At 42.3% G+C, this 18751-nt stretch overlaps 1 protein-coding gene across 5 annotated transcripts in view; it reads right to left on the bottom strand.

Moving 5' to 3' along the window:
- Positions 1–13000, bottom strand: part of PPP1R9A (protein phosphatase 1 regulatory subunit 9A) — a 124910-nt gene extending 111910 nt beyond the window's left edge. For all 5 annotated transcript variants that reach the window (XM_088161853.1, XM_088161855.1, XM_088161864.1 and 2 more), the window contains exon 1: positions 11422–13000. In XM_088161853.1, the coding sequence (XP_088017979.1) occupies positions 11422–12867 (1446 nt within the window). In that variant the 5' untranslated portion in view covers positions 12868–13000. The remainder of the gene's footprint in view (positions 1–11421) is intronic.
- Positions 13001–18751: the final 5751 nt, after the last annotated feature.

Raw genomic sequence — 18751 nt, 5'->3', positions numbered from 1 at the left:
ATCAAACCTACTGGAGTTGCTGCACCACCTTTGTATTTGCAAAACCATGCAGTCTTAAAACCTGACAAAAATACAAGAAGTCACTTGGTATATCTTACAAATAATGAAATTAAGATAATTTATCTTGGATGCAATTTAGCTGATTCTTTACCAAAGTTCACTACTAGAAAAATACTTTTTTCTCTGATCTAAATGAAGCAACAGAACAACATGATGGCTCAAACTGGAAGGGATCTACAAAAGCCATCTGGTCCAACCCTCCAGCTCAAGCATAGCACTCCTTGCCCAGGACCACATCCAGACAGCTTTTGAGTATCTCCAAAGATGGAATATCCACAGCCTCTCTGGTAACCTGCATCAGTGCTCAGTCACCCTCACAGGGAAAGTTTCCTGATGTTCACAGGGAACCTCCTGTGTTTCAGCTGGTGCCCACCCTGTCACTGGGCATAACTGGAAAGAGCCTGGCTCTGTTTTCTTTGCACTCTCCTTTCAAGTATTTATATACATTAATGAGACCACCATTGAGCCTTCACTTCTCCAGGCCAGCAGCCCCAAGTTCTCTCAGCCTTTCCTCACAGGAGAGATGCTGCAGACCTGTAATCATCTGAATGGCCCTTCACTGGACTTTGTCCAGTCTCCAGTGCTGGGGAGCCTGGAGTAGGGCCCAGAACTCCACATGTGGGCTCAGTGGTATAGAGGAGGGATCACCTCCCTTGACCTGAGGGCAGCACTCATCCTAACACAGCCCAGAAGACAACCAGCCTTCCTTGTTACACGAGCACATGGCTCACTCACATTCCACTCGATGCTGTCCAGCACGACAGAGCCTCTTCCACAATGCTGAAGAGGATCCACCCTCTGTATGGTCCCCAGAACAGAATGGTGCATGGGCCAGGTGCAAGACTTTGCACCTCTCTCTGCTGAACTTCATGAGGTTTGTGGCTTCTCACCTCGCTGTTCAGCCAGTTTCCAATCCACCTCACTGTCTGCTCATCTAGCCCGTATTTAACAAGCCTCTCTATGAATATGCTACGTCAAAAGCCTTACTGAAGTGAATGTAGACAATAATTGCTGACCTGAACTGAATGTAGACAGTAACTGCTCTCCCCTCCCCTATTAAGCCAGTCGTTTCTTTGTAGATGGTTATGAGGTTGATTAGGCACAACTTCCTCTTTTTAATGGTCAAGACTTACTGGTAATGACTGTGTCATGCACTTGCAGTAAACCACAGTAAGTCTCAGCAGTTATTTCGGATCTACAGTTGTTAAGCTTTGAGAATTTTTCACTGGCCATATACAAAGAAAGCGAGGAAAAAAAAAAAAGAAGAAAAAAAGAGCCCCTCTGTTTAATGTTATTTCTTTCCTCCTCTCAACTTAAATATTAACTTCAAATAAATGTGCAAAACATCAAGGAAGCATTTTTTAGTCAGCCTACTAAATTAGGAAAGATAAAACTGAGCAACTACTTCAGAAGAAAATGGCTGGGAAAAGGGGAATAAAGAGCTACATGGTCTGGTAGTCTCTTCCTATCAAATGTCATACTGAAACATTCTCATTTGTGTTAGTGAACTTTGCCACACTGTTAAATCACCAGCTTTTTTCATGAGTGCTCTAAACCTCCAGATTAATGAGTTCTCTCTGGTTTGCCCTTGCAAAAAAATACAATACTAACATATTTTGAGTATTCTATTTAAACAGTCCATGCACAATGAAATCTACTGGGCAATCACACAAGCCAGCACTAATGAGAAAATATCTTTGGGCTTTTAAGAAGGTAGAGTTAATAGGTATGTCAGGGTCTACACATTTAAGGAATCTAGAATATGTCAGTACATAAATGTATCACCATCCATCTTAAAGATGACTGTAAGCTTATAAAGATGCAATGATTACAAGCTAGATTAAAAAAAATCCTAATACTTTATGATAAAGGCCACGATCTAGATGAATTAAAGAGGAGTTTGATAGTATAACTTTTAAAAGCCTCTACAGTTTATTGCTTTCAAATAACTAATGCAAAATACAGTGATTTTATCAAATGGAAGTCCCTAGGTCTACAGGCAGCACAGATTGAACACTAGAAGATATCCTTTAAATGTGAACCAGCATCTTATGCCCTTGAGATTATTCACTGAATATTAAGGCAGATGGAAACTGCAGAGTGGAACATCAGAAGTCACAGATGTGCACAGACTAAGAAGTGCAGCTTTATGTATAATAGCACAAGGCAAATGGGTCTTGGAGATAAATTCTGCATTCACACCTTCCACTAACTTTATCCCATGGAATTATCTGAGTGATCTGATGGGTCTCTTGAACCAACTCTCGTCAGTAACTCAAGTAAAATTAGCTTCTCCCAATAGAACACTCTCTATATAAAATAGACACCACGAAATAACATCCATTGCTTTGTACCATTTAATTACAGGAACATCTGGTACTCTTTTCAATAGATTATTTGTGGCCTTCAAGTTCAACAGACCTAAAGGTAATTACAACACTTCAAAAAATTTACAGACACTACTAGACAACATAGTAGTCTATTAGGAACGCAGAAAGAGTGCCTGCTATTAAAATCCTTTAATCTTAGTTGGAAAAGATTCAATTCCATTTTAAAAGTGGAATGCTGCCCCTTAGTTTTCAGGTGCCTTTTCTTTTGAATACAAAAATGCAATAATGGTCCTTTTCAGGCCTTGTGCATCATTCAAATAGCAAGATAAATTTCTTAATTTTTCTGTTTTATGATAGAATTAACCAAGAAAAAAGACACATAAGAGCATCAAGTTGCTACAGCTCTTCCTGCAAACCCACTTGCCTCAGGCAGAATCCATCAGACACAGTCCAGATGAAGTCTCCTTGGTGAGCTATTATAAAATAACACCCATAATTCCCTACTGGTTCCAAAATATTTTGCTTCATGTTATCTCGAATGCCATTTGCCTTCCTTACAGTTGCATCACATCATGGGTTGCTGCTGTCCTTCGGCAGCAGCAAGTCAGAGTGGCTTCCTCCTTAGCTGTCATCCCCTACAAATGAGTCACGAGTTTACCGTGGAAGTCCTTAGCTCATAAATTCATCTCCACTACTCCAGTCCTCCCAGTCACCCGTATTTTACTGTAATCCTATGCAATGCTAAGGCTTCCCCACTTTCTGTCAAAAGCAAGTGTCATTAGTGTGCTCCAGCTTCCTGAGACAGAACTACTGAAAATTTTAACAAGGCCTTTTATCTTATCAAAGGAAGATCCTAATTTAGTCTGGCATATACTACCTCTGATAAATCCATTTACAATATTCCATTTGCATCTCTGCCTTTAATTCTTTAAAAAGTGTTCTCTATTGCTTTGCTATGGGGAAAAAATTTTAATTTTCAGGCAGCCAGAACCACCTTTTTTCCACTCTGAAAAACAGCTATTAAATTTGCCCTTCTGCAGTTAAATACTATGTCTACTTTGACAGAGCTCTTTTAGTTTTGAAATATTTGCTATAAGACTTTCTAAAATACAGCTTCTTTTACCCAGCCCCATACAAATCTGAGCACTAGGAACCTGTAGGTTTCTTCTTCATTTCACCATATGAATTTCCACAATAAACTGGGGGTGATAACTCTGACCATAACTTCATACTCACTGCATAACATCCACTTTCCTTTCTTGTTGGATTTTTAATAGATAGAATAGCTTTTTACTACGTTGACTATTTTCCTTTAAGAGGTCAAACTCAGCTTGATTTCTGGCAGCTTCTTAGTCACATTTAAGACTTTTGAACTCCATGACATTCTTCATTTTTTCAACAACCACTTTTGCCACTCCTTCCAAGTTCTTGGCTAACTTATGATGTTCTCTTTGGCTGGCTTCTCTTCTGATTAGGTCTGCAATCATTCTGCTTGTGTAATCTGCTTTTTCTTAGGATGAAAATCCTATGCACTTTTCTAATTCTGAATCAGAGTTTCCTTTGCTCTTTGGTTCAGCTAATTTCAAACCATTTCCCTACAGTTTCTCAGTCTGCATTTTTGAAATCAAAAACCTTTAATTGGAAACCCCTTTCAATCTAAACCACATGATGCAAATTAATCCAAATTCTGTTTCTACACACAGTCCTTCTAGAATGGCCTCAATACTTATGAAACTCATTTTTTAAACAATGTTTGTTTTTAGTTCAAGAACTATGTATGTGAACACTGCACCCAGAAATTGCTGATCCCCAGAATCAGTAGTGAAATTATAACTTACATAAGAGTTAAAGATGCCACAGTATATTGTAACAGGGAAATAACTTTATTCCATTTTTGCAGTCCAATAATTCCATGTACACTTAATAAAGGAAAACCTTTTTGCACCTGAAATTGCATGCAAGAGACTCATCAATGAAGGCATAAAGTTCCACAGCAATAAAGAGGTATTTTTGTTCACCACAGTGACTGAATCAAAATAGTAACTTCTGAAATGCTTTATCCCCACAGTATTTGTTAACTCAGTGCTTCCAGTCTTTGAATCCTTAATATTTACTTCTCATTCCTTTTCTTGACAAATACACATAAAAGGTTCTACCTTTCATAAGAGCATATAACCAGAGCAAAGAACCTGGTTTTTTTACACTGTTATGTTTTATGAATGATCCACGCTAGCAGGACAATCCTTGCAGTACAACACATTCTATTATTAAAGTCAGTAGAATTCCCCATACATGACAATACCTGGAAAAAAGTGTAAGTTCATTTTTTTGTGGCAGAATAAACATGTTTCGAGCTACCCAGCCAATAGCTCTGCATGCCAAACTACTTCACACATCGAGATGAATGAAATTAATTACCAGCTTGCTGCCCATTTTACGAAATTTGAATATAAGCATAAAAGTTCAGTGATACATTCAACATTACAGGAGTCAGAGACTAAGCTTACCAAATACCTAGTTTCATGCTTTGGCCAAAACTATCATCCACTCCTAACGTTGTAAACAAAGCACGGACTATGGCATCCCACCTTTATGGGGAAGGGAGCACCCAGGATTCAGATATACTCATGGTCAAAGGAGCAACAGATGTCAGGTGGTCCGCAAGAGCTTACAAAATTTTATTAGTAAATTACACCCACCCTGGAAATAAGTTTCTCACTTTCTATGCCAATTAGCTATCATGGGCAGTCTGATCTTCTAGACCTTCCTGAAAATGGACTGGAGGGCTTTACTGGTCTTTATGACCACCAAATGATGACCAGTCTTGATGACTGGGGTGGCCTTTGGTCAACATTTCAGGCCCAATTCTCAGCCTCATTCCTGCATTTGTGCTGGACAGTGTTGTGCTTATCTCCAGGAGCCCAAACGAGAACTCAGCAAAATGAGTATGGCCCCTTCTTCAGAAACATCCTTATCTTTTTAACAGAATGTTATTACCAACAATCCTTGGTTGGCTCCACAGCTATCTAGCTATCAGTGTTTGAGGATATGCATTAGTTCTCTTATCTCCTAGGCTTCTACATGGACACAGGAGCTGAAGTAGTGAACCAAATTAAGGGAAAAGAAAATATTCTTTCAGGGATTTCAGAAAGAATCACGTATCTTTTTTACATCTGTAAGCTTTCATAATTAACCCATGCAAAAAGTGGATTAATTTCTCAGATTCTGTAACCATTTCAAATCTAGCAAAGCCTCAGGATCTTTCTGCAACTCCTGTCTTCCATACTGGCCTTGAACAAGTGTCCTAACATGCACTGTGATGACTTCATTTATAGAATCACAGGCTCACTAGGGGTGGAAAATGTGGAGATCATCGAAATCCAGCTCTGTATTCATTTAAAACATACATAGAAGTGACAAGCTTGGACTGTACAGTGCTTGTGGATGGGTAACCTTCTCTTATGATTCCTATGATCCAAAATAATTCATCAACACTTTAACAACAGGTAAGTACAATACTGAGCATTGCATCAGACAAAGAAGTACTTCTTTTTCACACTAAGACTTGAAAATGTTTTCACCATACTTCATTATGATGCCTATTATATAAAGAATAATGATTTTTAAATTAAATATTTCCAACATAATTAGCGCCAGATTGTTTCAGATTCTTTTTCCACCACTATTTACATTCTTGAATACATTTTGTTGGGGCAATCTCTGGTATCAATATAGGCTGGGGGAATGAAGAGATCAGGAGCAGCCCTGCCAAGGACTTTGGGGTGCTGGTGGATGAGAGGCTGGACATGACCCAGCTGTGCACTCACAGCCCAGAGAGCCAAACGTGTCCTGGGCTGCACCAAAAGCAGCGTGGCCAGCAGGGCAGGGAGGTTTTGCCCCTCTGCTCTGCTCTGGTGAGACAGATCCCACCTGGAACACAGCACCCAGCTCTGGGGTCCCGGCACAGGAGGGACATGGACCTGTTGGAACAAATCCAGAGCAGAGTCACTAGGCTGATTTGAGTGATGGAGCACCTTTCCTATGAAAAAAAGACAAAGATACTCGGGATTGTTCGGCCTGGAAAAGGGAAGGTTTAGGGGTGACCAATTTGCAGCCTTTCAGTAGCTGATGGGAGCCTACAAGAAAGATGGAGAGAGATGTTACAAGGGCTTGTAGTGACAGGACAAGGGGAAATAGCTTCAAACTGAAAGAGGGTAAGTTTAAATTACATATTAGAAAAAGATTCTTCACTGTGAAGGTGGTGAGACGCTGGAATGTGTTGCCCAGAAAAGCTGCAGATAACCCATTCCTGGAAATGTTCAAGGCTAGATTGGATGGAACTGAGCAACCTGGTCTAGTGGAAGGAGTCTCTGCCTGTGGCCGGGGGGTTGGAACTAAAGGATCTTTCAGATCCCCTCAGAAATGAGGAATAACTGAAAGAAAGACTCATTACTTGAAATTATTTTTAGAAGTTTGTAAAAAATGGAGTTCATAAAAAAATTTCAAAGCAACTGTTAAATACAAATTTCATTTATGTTCTGTGCTAAACTATAATCACAGCACTTGCAAATTTTCTTCAAAGGTGAGAGAGAGAGATAAAGTACAATTTCCAGTTCCTGAAGACCATTTCAACAAGACATGACCTGGAAAACTGAAGTGTTGTGGGGTATAAAATTCAGTCATGCTGCATGACAAAAGAGAGGAAGCACAATAGGAGGCATGAGCATTAGTGATTACATTCTCTTCATATGGAATTAGCTGAAGGATGAAAGAGCCATTGGCTATATACCTTCCTTTCATGTTACCTTCACTCCCACCTACTCCCAAAACTCCAGAGAGGTCTGCAGAGATGTCCCTTCACCACTGCACCCTAAAGAAGCTTTACAGAATGCTAAAAACCTGCAGCAGCAGCTTGGGCCAAACCCTCTCACAGTACCACAAGTCCCCTGCTGTCTGCCATAAGGTCTGACCAGATAATACCCAACCCCTTGGCTGGCAGGACAGAGTCAGTGGAGCAGAAGGAGCAAAAGGAGGCTCAGCAGGAGACACAAATTGCTGTTAACTGCTTTAAATGGTTTAAGGTGTAGCCGGTGCCAGAAATCAGGCACTAACTGAATATGCAGCCATCAGCTATCAGGGCAGCAGAAACTATGGGCTTGGAAACAGAAATTGTGAACATTACTCTTCAGGGGAGAAGGACACCAGGACAGGGGAAGCACGGCTCAAAAAGTGACTTATGATTTGGACAATCAATACATTTCCATTTGCTGGGGTGTGGAAAGCCATGAACTAATGAATTTTGCATTACAGGCAAATCTTGCCCAATTAGCCCACCCTGTCTGAGAAGCAGTATATAACGCAACCATCAGGAAACCCTGCATAACCAATGAAAGACCAGTAAATCAGTAAGTGGTGGGTTGAGGGGCATTGTTTTGTTTCTTTGGTAGAAAAGTATCCCTGGAAAAACCAGAGTATGTTTTTTCTTATCCCATTTACTTAACTTTTTCACCTCATACACTTGCCCTGGAGAGCTTCACTTCTATCCCTGAGCACAAACACAATACCTCAACACAAGAGCAGGCCAGTGCTGATAAAGGCCTCTGTATCACTACATAAACAGTCATATGAACAGCTACAGAAATGTTCACATCCCTTGTTTAGCAATACACTCCTGTCCACTGCCCACTCTTGGGCCCTTTTGAGCTTCATTTTATGAACAGCACCAAGCTGATTTAAGCTCCCACAGACACACACAACTGCTCACGTCAGCAAAGCCACACTCCAAATATCTAGAAACTCTCCAAGCCTGCAGTGGCCTCCAGGCAGTCACCTACTCCTAAAGGGACTTTCAGCTGAGATGAAATCAGCAAATACCTTCGATAATCCTAGAGGAGAGCAAATGGCCCATGGAGCATGGAATCTGTGATAGCAAAATTACAGACTATAACACAGTAGAATTTCCTGCATGCATTGACTTGAGTCTTCCTCTTGATAGTGAGTTTCTCAATAACTAAATCTTTTTCCTGCCTGGGAGACAAGCAGAATTCAGACCCTAGCATTTTGGTAAAATTTTATTTATTTATCCTTCTGCCTATACTTTATTGTTTCTCATATTCCTCAGTATTTCCATTAAAGCAACAAAAAAATCTCTCACATGTCTGCCTGAAGAGATCACATAGAAAAATAGTCCAAATATGTTTACCTAAACCTGTTGAGATCTTCAAGTAACAACTTTATGGCAATAACTACCCACTGACTCTAGTTCACACATTCAAATGCCAACTTTGTTAATTATGTCAGAATTCTCCTGTAGGAGGAGAGTGAAGGTACAATGCTGAAATCAACACCAAACATCTAAAGTTTGGGTTGGACTTTGCACACCACTATCTAGCAGAATAGTTAACAACAAATTGCATCATTTTCATTAAGACAAACCAGTTTCCAATACTTCTATATTGCTTTGTATTTTCCTTTCTTGCAATCACACCATGCATGAGATGATGTTCAGCTAAGTATTAATGAAACCAGTCATGCTAACACACAAAATTGTGTAGAACAGAAAATCCTTACACATTTCCTGTCTGTTTAGTCAGAAGCAACATCCCTGCGGAACAGATGGGCACAGGGTAAATTCATCTGCTGGCACTGAGTGAGGGGACAGAACACAAGTCCCCCTTGCTGCCAGCACTGCTCACTGATAGCTGTGCTGCACAGAACCCTCCTGCCAGAGCCATTCCCAGCCTCCAACAGCATGCCCCATGGGCAGTGCTGTCAGAGGAGAGCAGGAGCCAGAGACCCAGAGCCTGGTACAAGGAGCCTCCAGGGGATTCTCCAGCTGCCCCTCCGGGGTCCCTGCCCTGGCAGCGTGGCCAGCAGTGACCTGATGCCCTGCCCTGGCTCACACAGCTTCACCCTGCCGAGGGAACTGCGGCCAGAAGGCAGCACTGCTCCAGAAGCAGCTTTCAATTTTCCACAACTTTTGCTGCACTTCCTCCTGCTAAGGCCAGCCTTCCACATGGTCTCACTTCTGCTTCCCCACATGACTAACAGATTGCACTGGAGGCACCCAAGACAAAAAGCAGGGGATCTCCCAAATATCCCAAACCCTTCGACACTGTTCTCTCCCAGCACAGCTTTTTTTCTTCTTTCTTCCTATCTACAATAAAGATGCTAGAATAATTAAAGCAATGATTCTTTTACTTTGGATAAGCTTGTTGAGAGTGCTTTATGCTTAAACCCACGACAAATGCGCTCTTTTAATTATTTACAAAAATTACTTTTAGAGCATTTTCCTGATGGTCTGTTATTATCACTGTACAATTTGTAATCTGAAATGAACATAGCATGAAAAACTTGAAAAGAAAAAATACAAATAAATGAGAAAATACTCTTAGAGCACTTGGCATGACAGCGTGATTCAGAGAGACAACAGCAATACACTGAAATAAAAATGTCACTATTAACTCTTTTGGAAACAGCAGAAAAGTCTGACCATCTCAAGAATAAAATCAGTGGAGTCACTTTCTGATTCTCATCTGTTGGAACCATCATAAACAACTGGTAGGTCTTTCAGAAGAGAGAACATCATCTTGTCTATTAGTACATCTTATCTATTAGCTAGAGCAGGAAAGCAGTGGAGGAGACAAACTTCCTTCGTAATCAAAGTTTTCCTCACTTCACCTCCCCCTGAGAATTCAAGAAAACCAGTTACTTTAATTATGGAAACAATCAAGAGGGACCAAAAATACTTAGAACTTTTAGTTCATGATGCTAGCCTGAATAAAACACCAACAAACTAAAATTGTAAGAAAAATACATTATCTTGTCTTTGAATATTTTCTTTCACTGTAAAAATGTTCTTTTCAAAGCATGAGGCAAGACAGTTCTTTTCCCTCCACTCCATGATAAAACAGATAAGAAAATCTGGTTGCTTTATTCAGATGAAAACTTCATAATACAATATACATCCCACCCTACTTTAAACCACAGGCAGTGGGAATGCAGATTTTGTAAATCACATTACTTTGAGTTGAACACTGGCACTTCTCTTCATTGACTTAGTATTTTTCACTGCTAAAATCACACAAGGAAGAGTCAACTTCATTTCTGCAACAATTGCTACGGCTTTGAATTGTCCATTAGAGATGTGGCATCTCCAGCCAGGGTCAAACTATCACACACATGCACTAAAACAAACTTGGAAGAAAAATACTTTTATATTTAATCCTGAGACTCAGCAAGGAAAAGCTGCTGGTACAACAAAACATTACAAGCCATTTACTAGTTATTCCTTTCTGAACTGAAAAGTATTGGAAACGACATACTTAGTGGTAATTTCAAGGTACTTAAAACAAAACAGCTCCACAAAAAGCATACCCTTCACTAAGTATTTCAGTCAACTGACTTCACCCTTGTGTAGAATTAAGATATATTCGCTATATATACATTCTCTATATACACATAAATGCTTTAAAAGTTTTAAATAAGTGACAGTGCTACTACATAATATTATACTAACTGAGATGTGGAATATTAACAGTCCTCTACTACAGAATCACACTGTACTTCACGGCACAATCTTTAAGTAAAGGTACTTTAACAATCTGCTGAGAGCTGAGGAAAACCCCTTCAATCTCAAGCAGCTGTGACTTCAAATGAAATCAAACAAGCAGCACAAAAGTCACCAAATACCCACACTGATGTTTCACAATGTGGTTACAGTGCAGCCACAGAAGTCAAAACATGCATGGTAAAATTCTTGAACTTCACAAGCCCAGCTGTCATTCTCAAATTCTGCTGGTTTAGTCAGTCACCAAGAAATCTAGGAAAATACACAAGCTCATCAGAGCTCAGCTGCCTTACTTCATTTAAGATTATGTTCACCGACTGCAATAAAAACATGTATCAAAAGATCCTTTGAAATCTTCTTGAAGACAAGATCAAATGTCACAATCTCCTTCAAATAAAGCGGCATTTGAAAACAAACTAAACTGTAAAAAAAAAAAAAAAAAAAGAACATATAAAACTTTACCTTAATTGGAGCTCGGCTAAATTGTATTTTTCTGTTGGCTGGGATTTCATCTTCATCTGGCAATCCATTAATTTCAGAATATTCCATATCAGGTTCATAACAGTTATTTTCATCACTGTCATCTAGATCATCCTGTTCTGTACCTGTCTCTCCCCAGTCAGAATTATACCTGGATCGTACCCGATACACATTGTAGTCAGAGTGCATGTACACATGGGAACTCTGAAAATTATTCACATCTTCCTGTCCATCTTTTTCACTTTCCTCATCGTAATGGGACTCTGTAGCATCGGAAATTGCATCTGTGGCAAAATCACCACCTGAAGCTACATTTCTTGTTAACTCAGCAGCTTCAGGCTGATCAAAAATACCTTCTGTATGTTCTGACCGTTCCTTCTGCTGCACCAAAACTCCTGTCTCTGTTTTTGACTTACTCCGAGCACAGCTATCCACAGATCTTTCGCTGTCAAGCACGCCAACCAAATCCCGTTGACCTGTTGCAGAACTCTCAACAGAATCAGCACTTGCCTCTGTGCTCTTTTTTATTTCTTCAGTTGTTTTTGAACCTGCCGAAGTGCCTGTGGACACCTTCTGTCTCGATGTTAGAGGCGTGTTAGTGTGCTGAGAGTTCTCAGCCTGCTTGGCTGGAGGAGACCACGTGCTGGCCTCTTTCAAAGGACTGAAACCCTCAAGGTTTGCAGCTGGGGAGGAGATATTTGTGACAGTAGATGAGAGGTTTAGTGGATAGTGACCAGTTACAGAGTACTCTTCGTTGTTTTCCGACTTTTCTACTATTACATTGTGTGAGTCAGTGTTTTCAAAAACTGCGCTGAGCTGACTCACAGTTGGAGAGACAGTCTCTGTCCTTGGGCTAAGACTGTCCAGTGAATCAGTGCTGCCTCTGTGAGACTTTGAGCTGCACCACTCATCCGGAAGTTCATTAGAAATGATTTTTTCTTTCTTTGGGGAATAGCGATTTGAATGTCCCATTTCATGAGCATTTCGCTCAAACATCTTCCGAGTTTCAGTGAACTTGGAATAGGAAGGACCATCATGGAGAGTGTCAAATCTACTAATCCTTTCAGAGACGGATGATTCCAACTTTACGATTGAGCCATCCGCTTTTTCTACAAATTCTTTGGGCCTAATTCGCCTTTGAGGTGATGGAGGGCCACCCTTTCCCCTGGTTTTAGGGGCAACTCCAGCACTTTCAGTGGGCTCCATGCCCATCTGCATAAATAAGTTCTTGATCCTATTGACATTTGAGCCATATTTCCTTCCTCTGCTCTGTGAGGTCTCTCCTTCCTCTTTCGCTTTTTGGTCTCCATCTGATTTCGGTTTGTCAAAGGTGCTTTTCAGTGCCTGGAACTCAGTTCTGTAAGCATTTCTGTGAGGAGAGGCACTTCGGAGGGTGGATCTTTCTCCTGAAGACTCTGTTTTCATCATGTTTACTTCAGGAGTGTGAAACCTGCTTGCATAGTTTCTGTGGTATCACTCTCAGTAGGTTGTCACAGCAGCGATTCTCTGCCTGAGGAGTGATTTTCCTCAGGGGCCATTGCCCTTCAGCAGGGCCATACTTGACAGATCTGGAGGCAAATGTCTAAATGCACACGGTCAATTCTGACAAAGCAGCACGACTGAGGACTCCCAAGAACAAGGGCTGATTTAACCTGCAATAGAAAGGAGGGTTTTCTGAAACCATGTCAGGTACTTCAAGTCTCTCACAATTTCCATTTACCATTTTCTGATATATTTACAAAAAAAATTGAAAAAAAAAAAATACAAAGCAGCACTGCACAGACATGTGAAAACTTGCCATTTCAAACTTTTTGAAATTGACTTGCATAATTTACAATCTATAAAATCATAGTGAAAGAACAAATAATCATATCTTTCCATTCACAAGCATAGTATCATGGCACAAATACGCATGCAAAGGAAAGGCAATGTGACATGAAATATGAAGCACTGCAAGACAATCCTTGCTCTCTCAGAGAAACATAATGGTAGAAATACTATCAAAAAGAATACGCTTAGAAAGGCAAATTAAACATTAGCTCGAGGGAATACAAAAAACTGCACCCAAAGTTAACATCTTCAGCTGACAGGGTAAAGGACGCGAAATCCCGTTAGAGAAAGTTGCCCCTTGTCACGGGCAGCGGTTTTATCGGCTGGAAGATCCTGGAGGTACTAACCAGGAGATGCAGAACCGGAGCCAGGGGCTGGCCCGCTCACACGCCCCTGCCCCAGGGGCTCATCCCCGCTCCCCGCGGCCCAGCCAAGGGCACCACGGGGGTCTCCCGAGCCAAGCCCCTTTCCCTTCCCCTCCGTTCCTGCTCCCCCAGCCCTCGCCCTGCCGCGCCGCCGAGGCGGGGACGCCTCACTCTGGCCGCGGCACACACGGCGCCGGTACCGGGAGCCCGCGGCCACCGTGCCTGGCCCCGCGCACCTCCCGCTCCGCTCCCGCCGATCGCCACGGAAAGACCACACGGCAGAGACCCTCGGCGAGCCGTGCAGCCCTCGCAGAAGGCAATAAACTCAACCCGAGAGGGCAGCGCCGGAGCCCCCGCGGCAGCTTCTCCTCGGGCGGCCGTGCCGCCCCGGCGAGCTGGAGCCGCGGGGCCTCGGGCGGCAGCACCTTGCGGCGGGGCAGTGCCCGGGCAGGCGCCCGCCGCCCCCGCCAAACAAAAGCCCGGTGCCAGCGCTGCTCCCCGCGGAGCCCGGCGCCTCTGCCGCCGAGCGCGCACGCTGCCTTACCCAGCCGACAGCCGCGACGGACTCCCCCGGCCGCCCGGCTCAGCGCTGCCCCCGCGCCTCCTCTGCGCACAGCGGCCGCTGCCGCCGCCCGCCTGACAGGAGGCAGCAGCAGCCACCGCGTCGCCTCAACGCCATTGCAGGCAGCGGCGGCGGCGGGGGCACGGACACGGCTCCGCGCGCACACCCGCGGCGGCGGCGCGGGGGAGGATGAGGCGCCGTGCCCGCCGCGGCCGCGCTCCCGCCCGCCGCCCGCCCCTCCGCCGCCGAGCGGCCGCCGCGCCCCCGCCGCCAGACGCGCCCCGAGCCGCCGCCACCGCCCGCCGCGGGGCCGCCCGCCGCCGCCGCCCGCGGGTGACAGGTGCCTCACCTCCTCGGCGAACCGCAGTGGTTCGCTCCGCCGGCGGGGCGGGGGAGGCGGCCAGCCCGCTGCAGTCCGGCCCCGGGCGGTGACTGCCGAGAGGCGGAGGACGGGCCCGGCCGTGGCCACGCCGCCAGCGCCGAGTCCCGCAGGCTGCCCTCGGCCCGGTTTATCCGTTCTTCCCTCTGCAACGCTCGTTTCCAGGCTGACCCGCGCGGACAGGGCCCGCCCGGCACCCGCCCGTTTCGGAGGAGGCAGCGTGCCCGCCCCCGCGCGGGAGGGGCAGCGTCCCGGGTCCCGGGAAAGCCCCCGCTCCTTCCCGCCGCAGGAAACCCGCGGGGCGCGGGTGGCACCGGCGCACGGGGAGCTCCCTGCAGATCAGGAGCCCGCGTGTTCCTTCCCTCGCTGTTAAGCCACCCAGTCGAGCTGCCCGAGCGAGGAACGAGCTGGTGACAAACCCCGGCAAGCCGCTCACAGCTCCGTGGGCATGGCTTGTTCTGGCAGCTGCTGACAGGGACGGAGGATCACCCTTGGAGCAAAACCACAGCGCCTTTGTTGTTTGTTAACTGGGCGAGTTCACCACAAAAATGTTTTGGCTTTATAAAGGTAATAAGAAAACTTAACTCCGGAATATGAAATCTCTAGGTAATTTGTAAAATGGGCAATCCGGGAAGGTAATGACTCTTAATCACATAGCAACTCCTAAGCAAAGTTCATTAAACTAACTGCATAAATATCCAGAAAATGGCCTAGGGATGTACACTGCAAAGTCTGAAAGCTAATTATTATGTATACAGAAGCAAGACAGTGGTGAATGGAAATTAAAAAAAAAAAAAAAAAGAGGTATATATATCCACAAACTTAATTCATTACTTTTAATGAGACTGAAGCCTAGCTACTATATACCATTGAAGCGTGCACAGGTGTTCATCTCTAGCTAATTTGTACCAAAGGGATGCAGCACAAAACTGTTTGCCTCAATGAAGTTTAAATAACAAACATGAATATTGACAGGCAAACAACAAAACTTATAAGATAGATAGAAAACCAGCATTTTAATAAATGTGTGCACCATAGGCCAGGAACAGAAGCGAGGTGGTGCCAGAATTTTCCCCACCGCTGGCAGCGCCCTGCTCAGGCTCCTGGAGGCACGGGAGGAGGCGAGGGATTCTGGATGCCCTGTAGGCTGCTGAGCAGGGCCCTGCCAAAGCACGCCAACACAGCAGGGAGAGAAGGAGATCAGATGAAATATGTAATGATATCGGCAGCCCCTAAGCTTCCAAAGCAGTCACAGAAAGCTCCCCTTCCAACACCGTGTTCCAAAGCAGAAGGATGAAGGAATTACTTTTTCACAGCTGTTTGCCATAAGGAGTCCTACAGGTGATTCACTGCACAAGGGCTGAAAATATTGCAACTAAGCAGGACATAACCTATGGAATTCTAAACATCAGATATTACAACAAATCTGAGGCCCAGCCTCTCTGTCAGTGGTATGATTTTGTGGACATGAAGCTGTAGGAACACCTAAAGAGCCACTTGACTTTTGGAGATAAAAATATATTAACAGAACTTCAGGTGTTATTGAAGAAGAATAGAGACAAGGCAGAAATTTAAACATTTTATTTCCTTTGTGATTTTTGGCTAAGGATATGATGTGGTTGAAGACCTTAGCATATTCCAGATATGTACCCTTAAGAGTTTTGTAATTTCCACACACAACCAAAAAAAAGGACACAAGCAAACATTAAAAAAATCGATGAAACAATTGAGACAATCTCAAAGAGACAATTCACATCTAACTATGTAAAGATAATTAGAAAAATATCCGCTACCTTATCTGCATAAGTGAAGACACAAATATCTTCAAATTAATTTTTTAATAGAAGTTGTGCAAACAAGATGGTCACTTCTTACCCATAATATACATGTGAAATAATGTACCCAAGACAACAGTTGTATTATTTCATGGCAGAATAGTGCAAGCTACCTCTGTATTATACTTTAGTAGAAAGTAAGGAAATGAGACAACTCACTGATGCTGACAGAAGCAATGCACATTAAATCTCAAGTTTTCCACAATGAGAAATGATATATTATGTTTTCCTTAAATGTGCTGTAAGTAGACAACATAAATGTTCAGCTTTGAAACAGAATCTAATGCCAAATTATTTTAAGTAATGTCATGTTCCTTCACTACCACCTCACGTTCATTACAGCCAAGATGTACAGAAACTACTGGAAATGTTGTTTGCTTTATCAGAGACAGTTGGGACCCTATTTAAATGTTCAGCTTTGGTCGCTGACATCTAAGTTATTTAAACTTACATTATAATCACTTACAAAAATTTTTCAATCTACATCCTTATTTATACAGTGCCAATGTGAAACAATATTATTATTATAATGTCTAGGATAACAAATTGTATTTTATTTATGTTGCTTTTTAAGACAATCTCTACATCTATGTACATGGCCATGCATCTAACTATAAAAATCAGAATTGTGTGTCCTTTCAAATTTTCAGTACTTTTGTGATACTCCATTTGACTAAAAAGTAGTTTTAGGCTTTGCTAAAGTATGATTGATATTTCTGTTAATTCCTGAGCAATGTTAAAATGCTGCACAGCATACTTTAGAGAAGCTAAGAGACCAAGGGCCTCCTTACTATGTTAGTATAAAATCAGAGTAACTTCACTGGAGTTATATAATTACTCCATTTCCCAACCAATGGGAAATTAAAATCTGTTCAGTTTAGTATTTACATATGATAGAGTATGACTGTCATTTTACTTGCAATGCAGTAACAGCTCCATTCAAATTATTCTGAATTCTCACATCTGGCAGGGAAAGACCCATGTTGTTTAACTATATTGGCATGAGTTTAAATTATACCCAGTATCTTTTAAAACCAGTTTGGTGCAGTCCCACAACACTGAAAACAGTTGATTTTCTGTTTACTCTATATGTGTGAATTATATTTACTTACAATATTTTACTTGCTATATTTACTTTGGATGTCACTGATGGGTTGTTTCAAATCACTTCTCTGCTTTTAAGCCACTCGTTTTTTGTGATAACGATTTATTTGCTCAGCAGAGCAGCGATGCAAGTTTTTCCACATGGCTCAGGCAAAGGAAATAAGTCATTCTATCATTTGTCTCATGTCAGTGTCTTTCAAGTCTTACAAGATAATATCTGTCTGTTCAAGTAGAAATGGAAACTATTTGTTTAATCTGATCTGAGGCCAAGAAATCCTCTGCTATCTTGCCAAACCATTGGTGGGGAGGAGGTCTTTCTTGCTTATATGTATCACAACACAAACGGAATTGAGTTCTATTTTTTCAAAGTTCCCATGAATTCTTATTATCCAGCTTAAAGAAAAAGATGTGGTCTGAATGAAATACTTACATTTTGGCAGATAGTGTACATTCAAGTCAGGATTCCCCTGAACCAGAGTAGCAGAGACTAAAATATACAACAAACAGCTATAATAATTGGTAGTTTGAAACCTGTAGTTTCAAACATGAGCAGTCTGTGATTGCTATAAGTGTAATTCTTTTATATAGGAAGCCATTAATAGTTAAAAATGGGAGCTCATTAATAATCACTAATTTGGCAGCTTCTGAAGATTGTGCTGTTTTTACAGCATAAAACATGTCAAACTACTTGAAAGATCAAGAATAGCATCAAAAAAAGAACTTTGTCCTGAAAGATCTGAAGAAAATCTTGTAATGATAACAAAACTGCATATTCTAGCAGTTTATCAGAAAGGCAAATATTAGCATATGAAGGCCTAAACTAAGACTAGCAAGGCCTTTTCTCAGTTACTCTGAGGAGATTTTAACATCCATTCTTAAACATTCTGCTTTTAAATTATTCAAGAAATGCACAGCTATGGCTAGAATAAAATCAAAATTTCAAGAGGGGAAAACATGAATTATACACTGCATACAACTGCTTACTTTGAATGGCAGTTGTGCCTTCATTAAAAGCTAGAAATCTTAAGAATGGTCAAAAGAGCTGGATTTCACACAGCTTTACCTCATGAGCCCTCAATATTGAACTCTGCCTTTATACCACAACACAGACAACTATTAGTTACCAGCCTAACTAGAACAATGGTAGCTGGTTGCAGAAAATACATAGTCTCGTGGAAAAGGAAAAGACAAAATGTTTTACCTACTAGCATTTACTAAGAATCTGTCCTGGCAAAAC

The sequence above is a fragment of the Sturnus vulgaris genome, chromosome 1 (assembly GCF_052056855.1).
Source record: "Sturnus vulgaris isolate bStuVul1 chromosome 1, bStuVul1.hap1, whole genome shotgun sequence".
NCBI lineage: Eukaryota > Metazoa > Chordata > Aves > Passeriformes > Sturnidae > Sturnus > Sturnus vulgaris.
The sequence above is the reverse complement of the archived record's forward strand: the minus strand, read 5'-3'. Positions and strand labels throughout refer to the sequence as shown.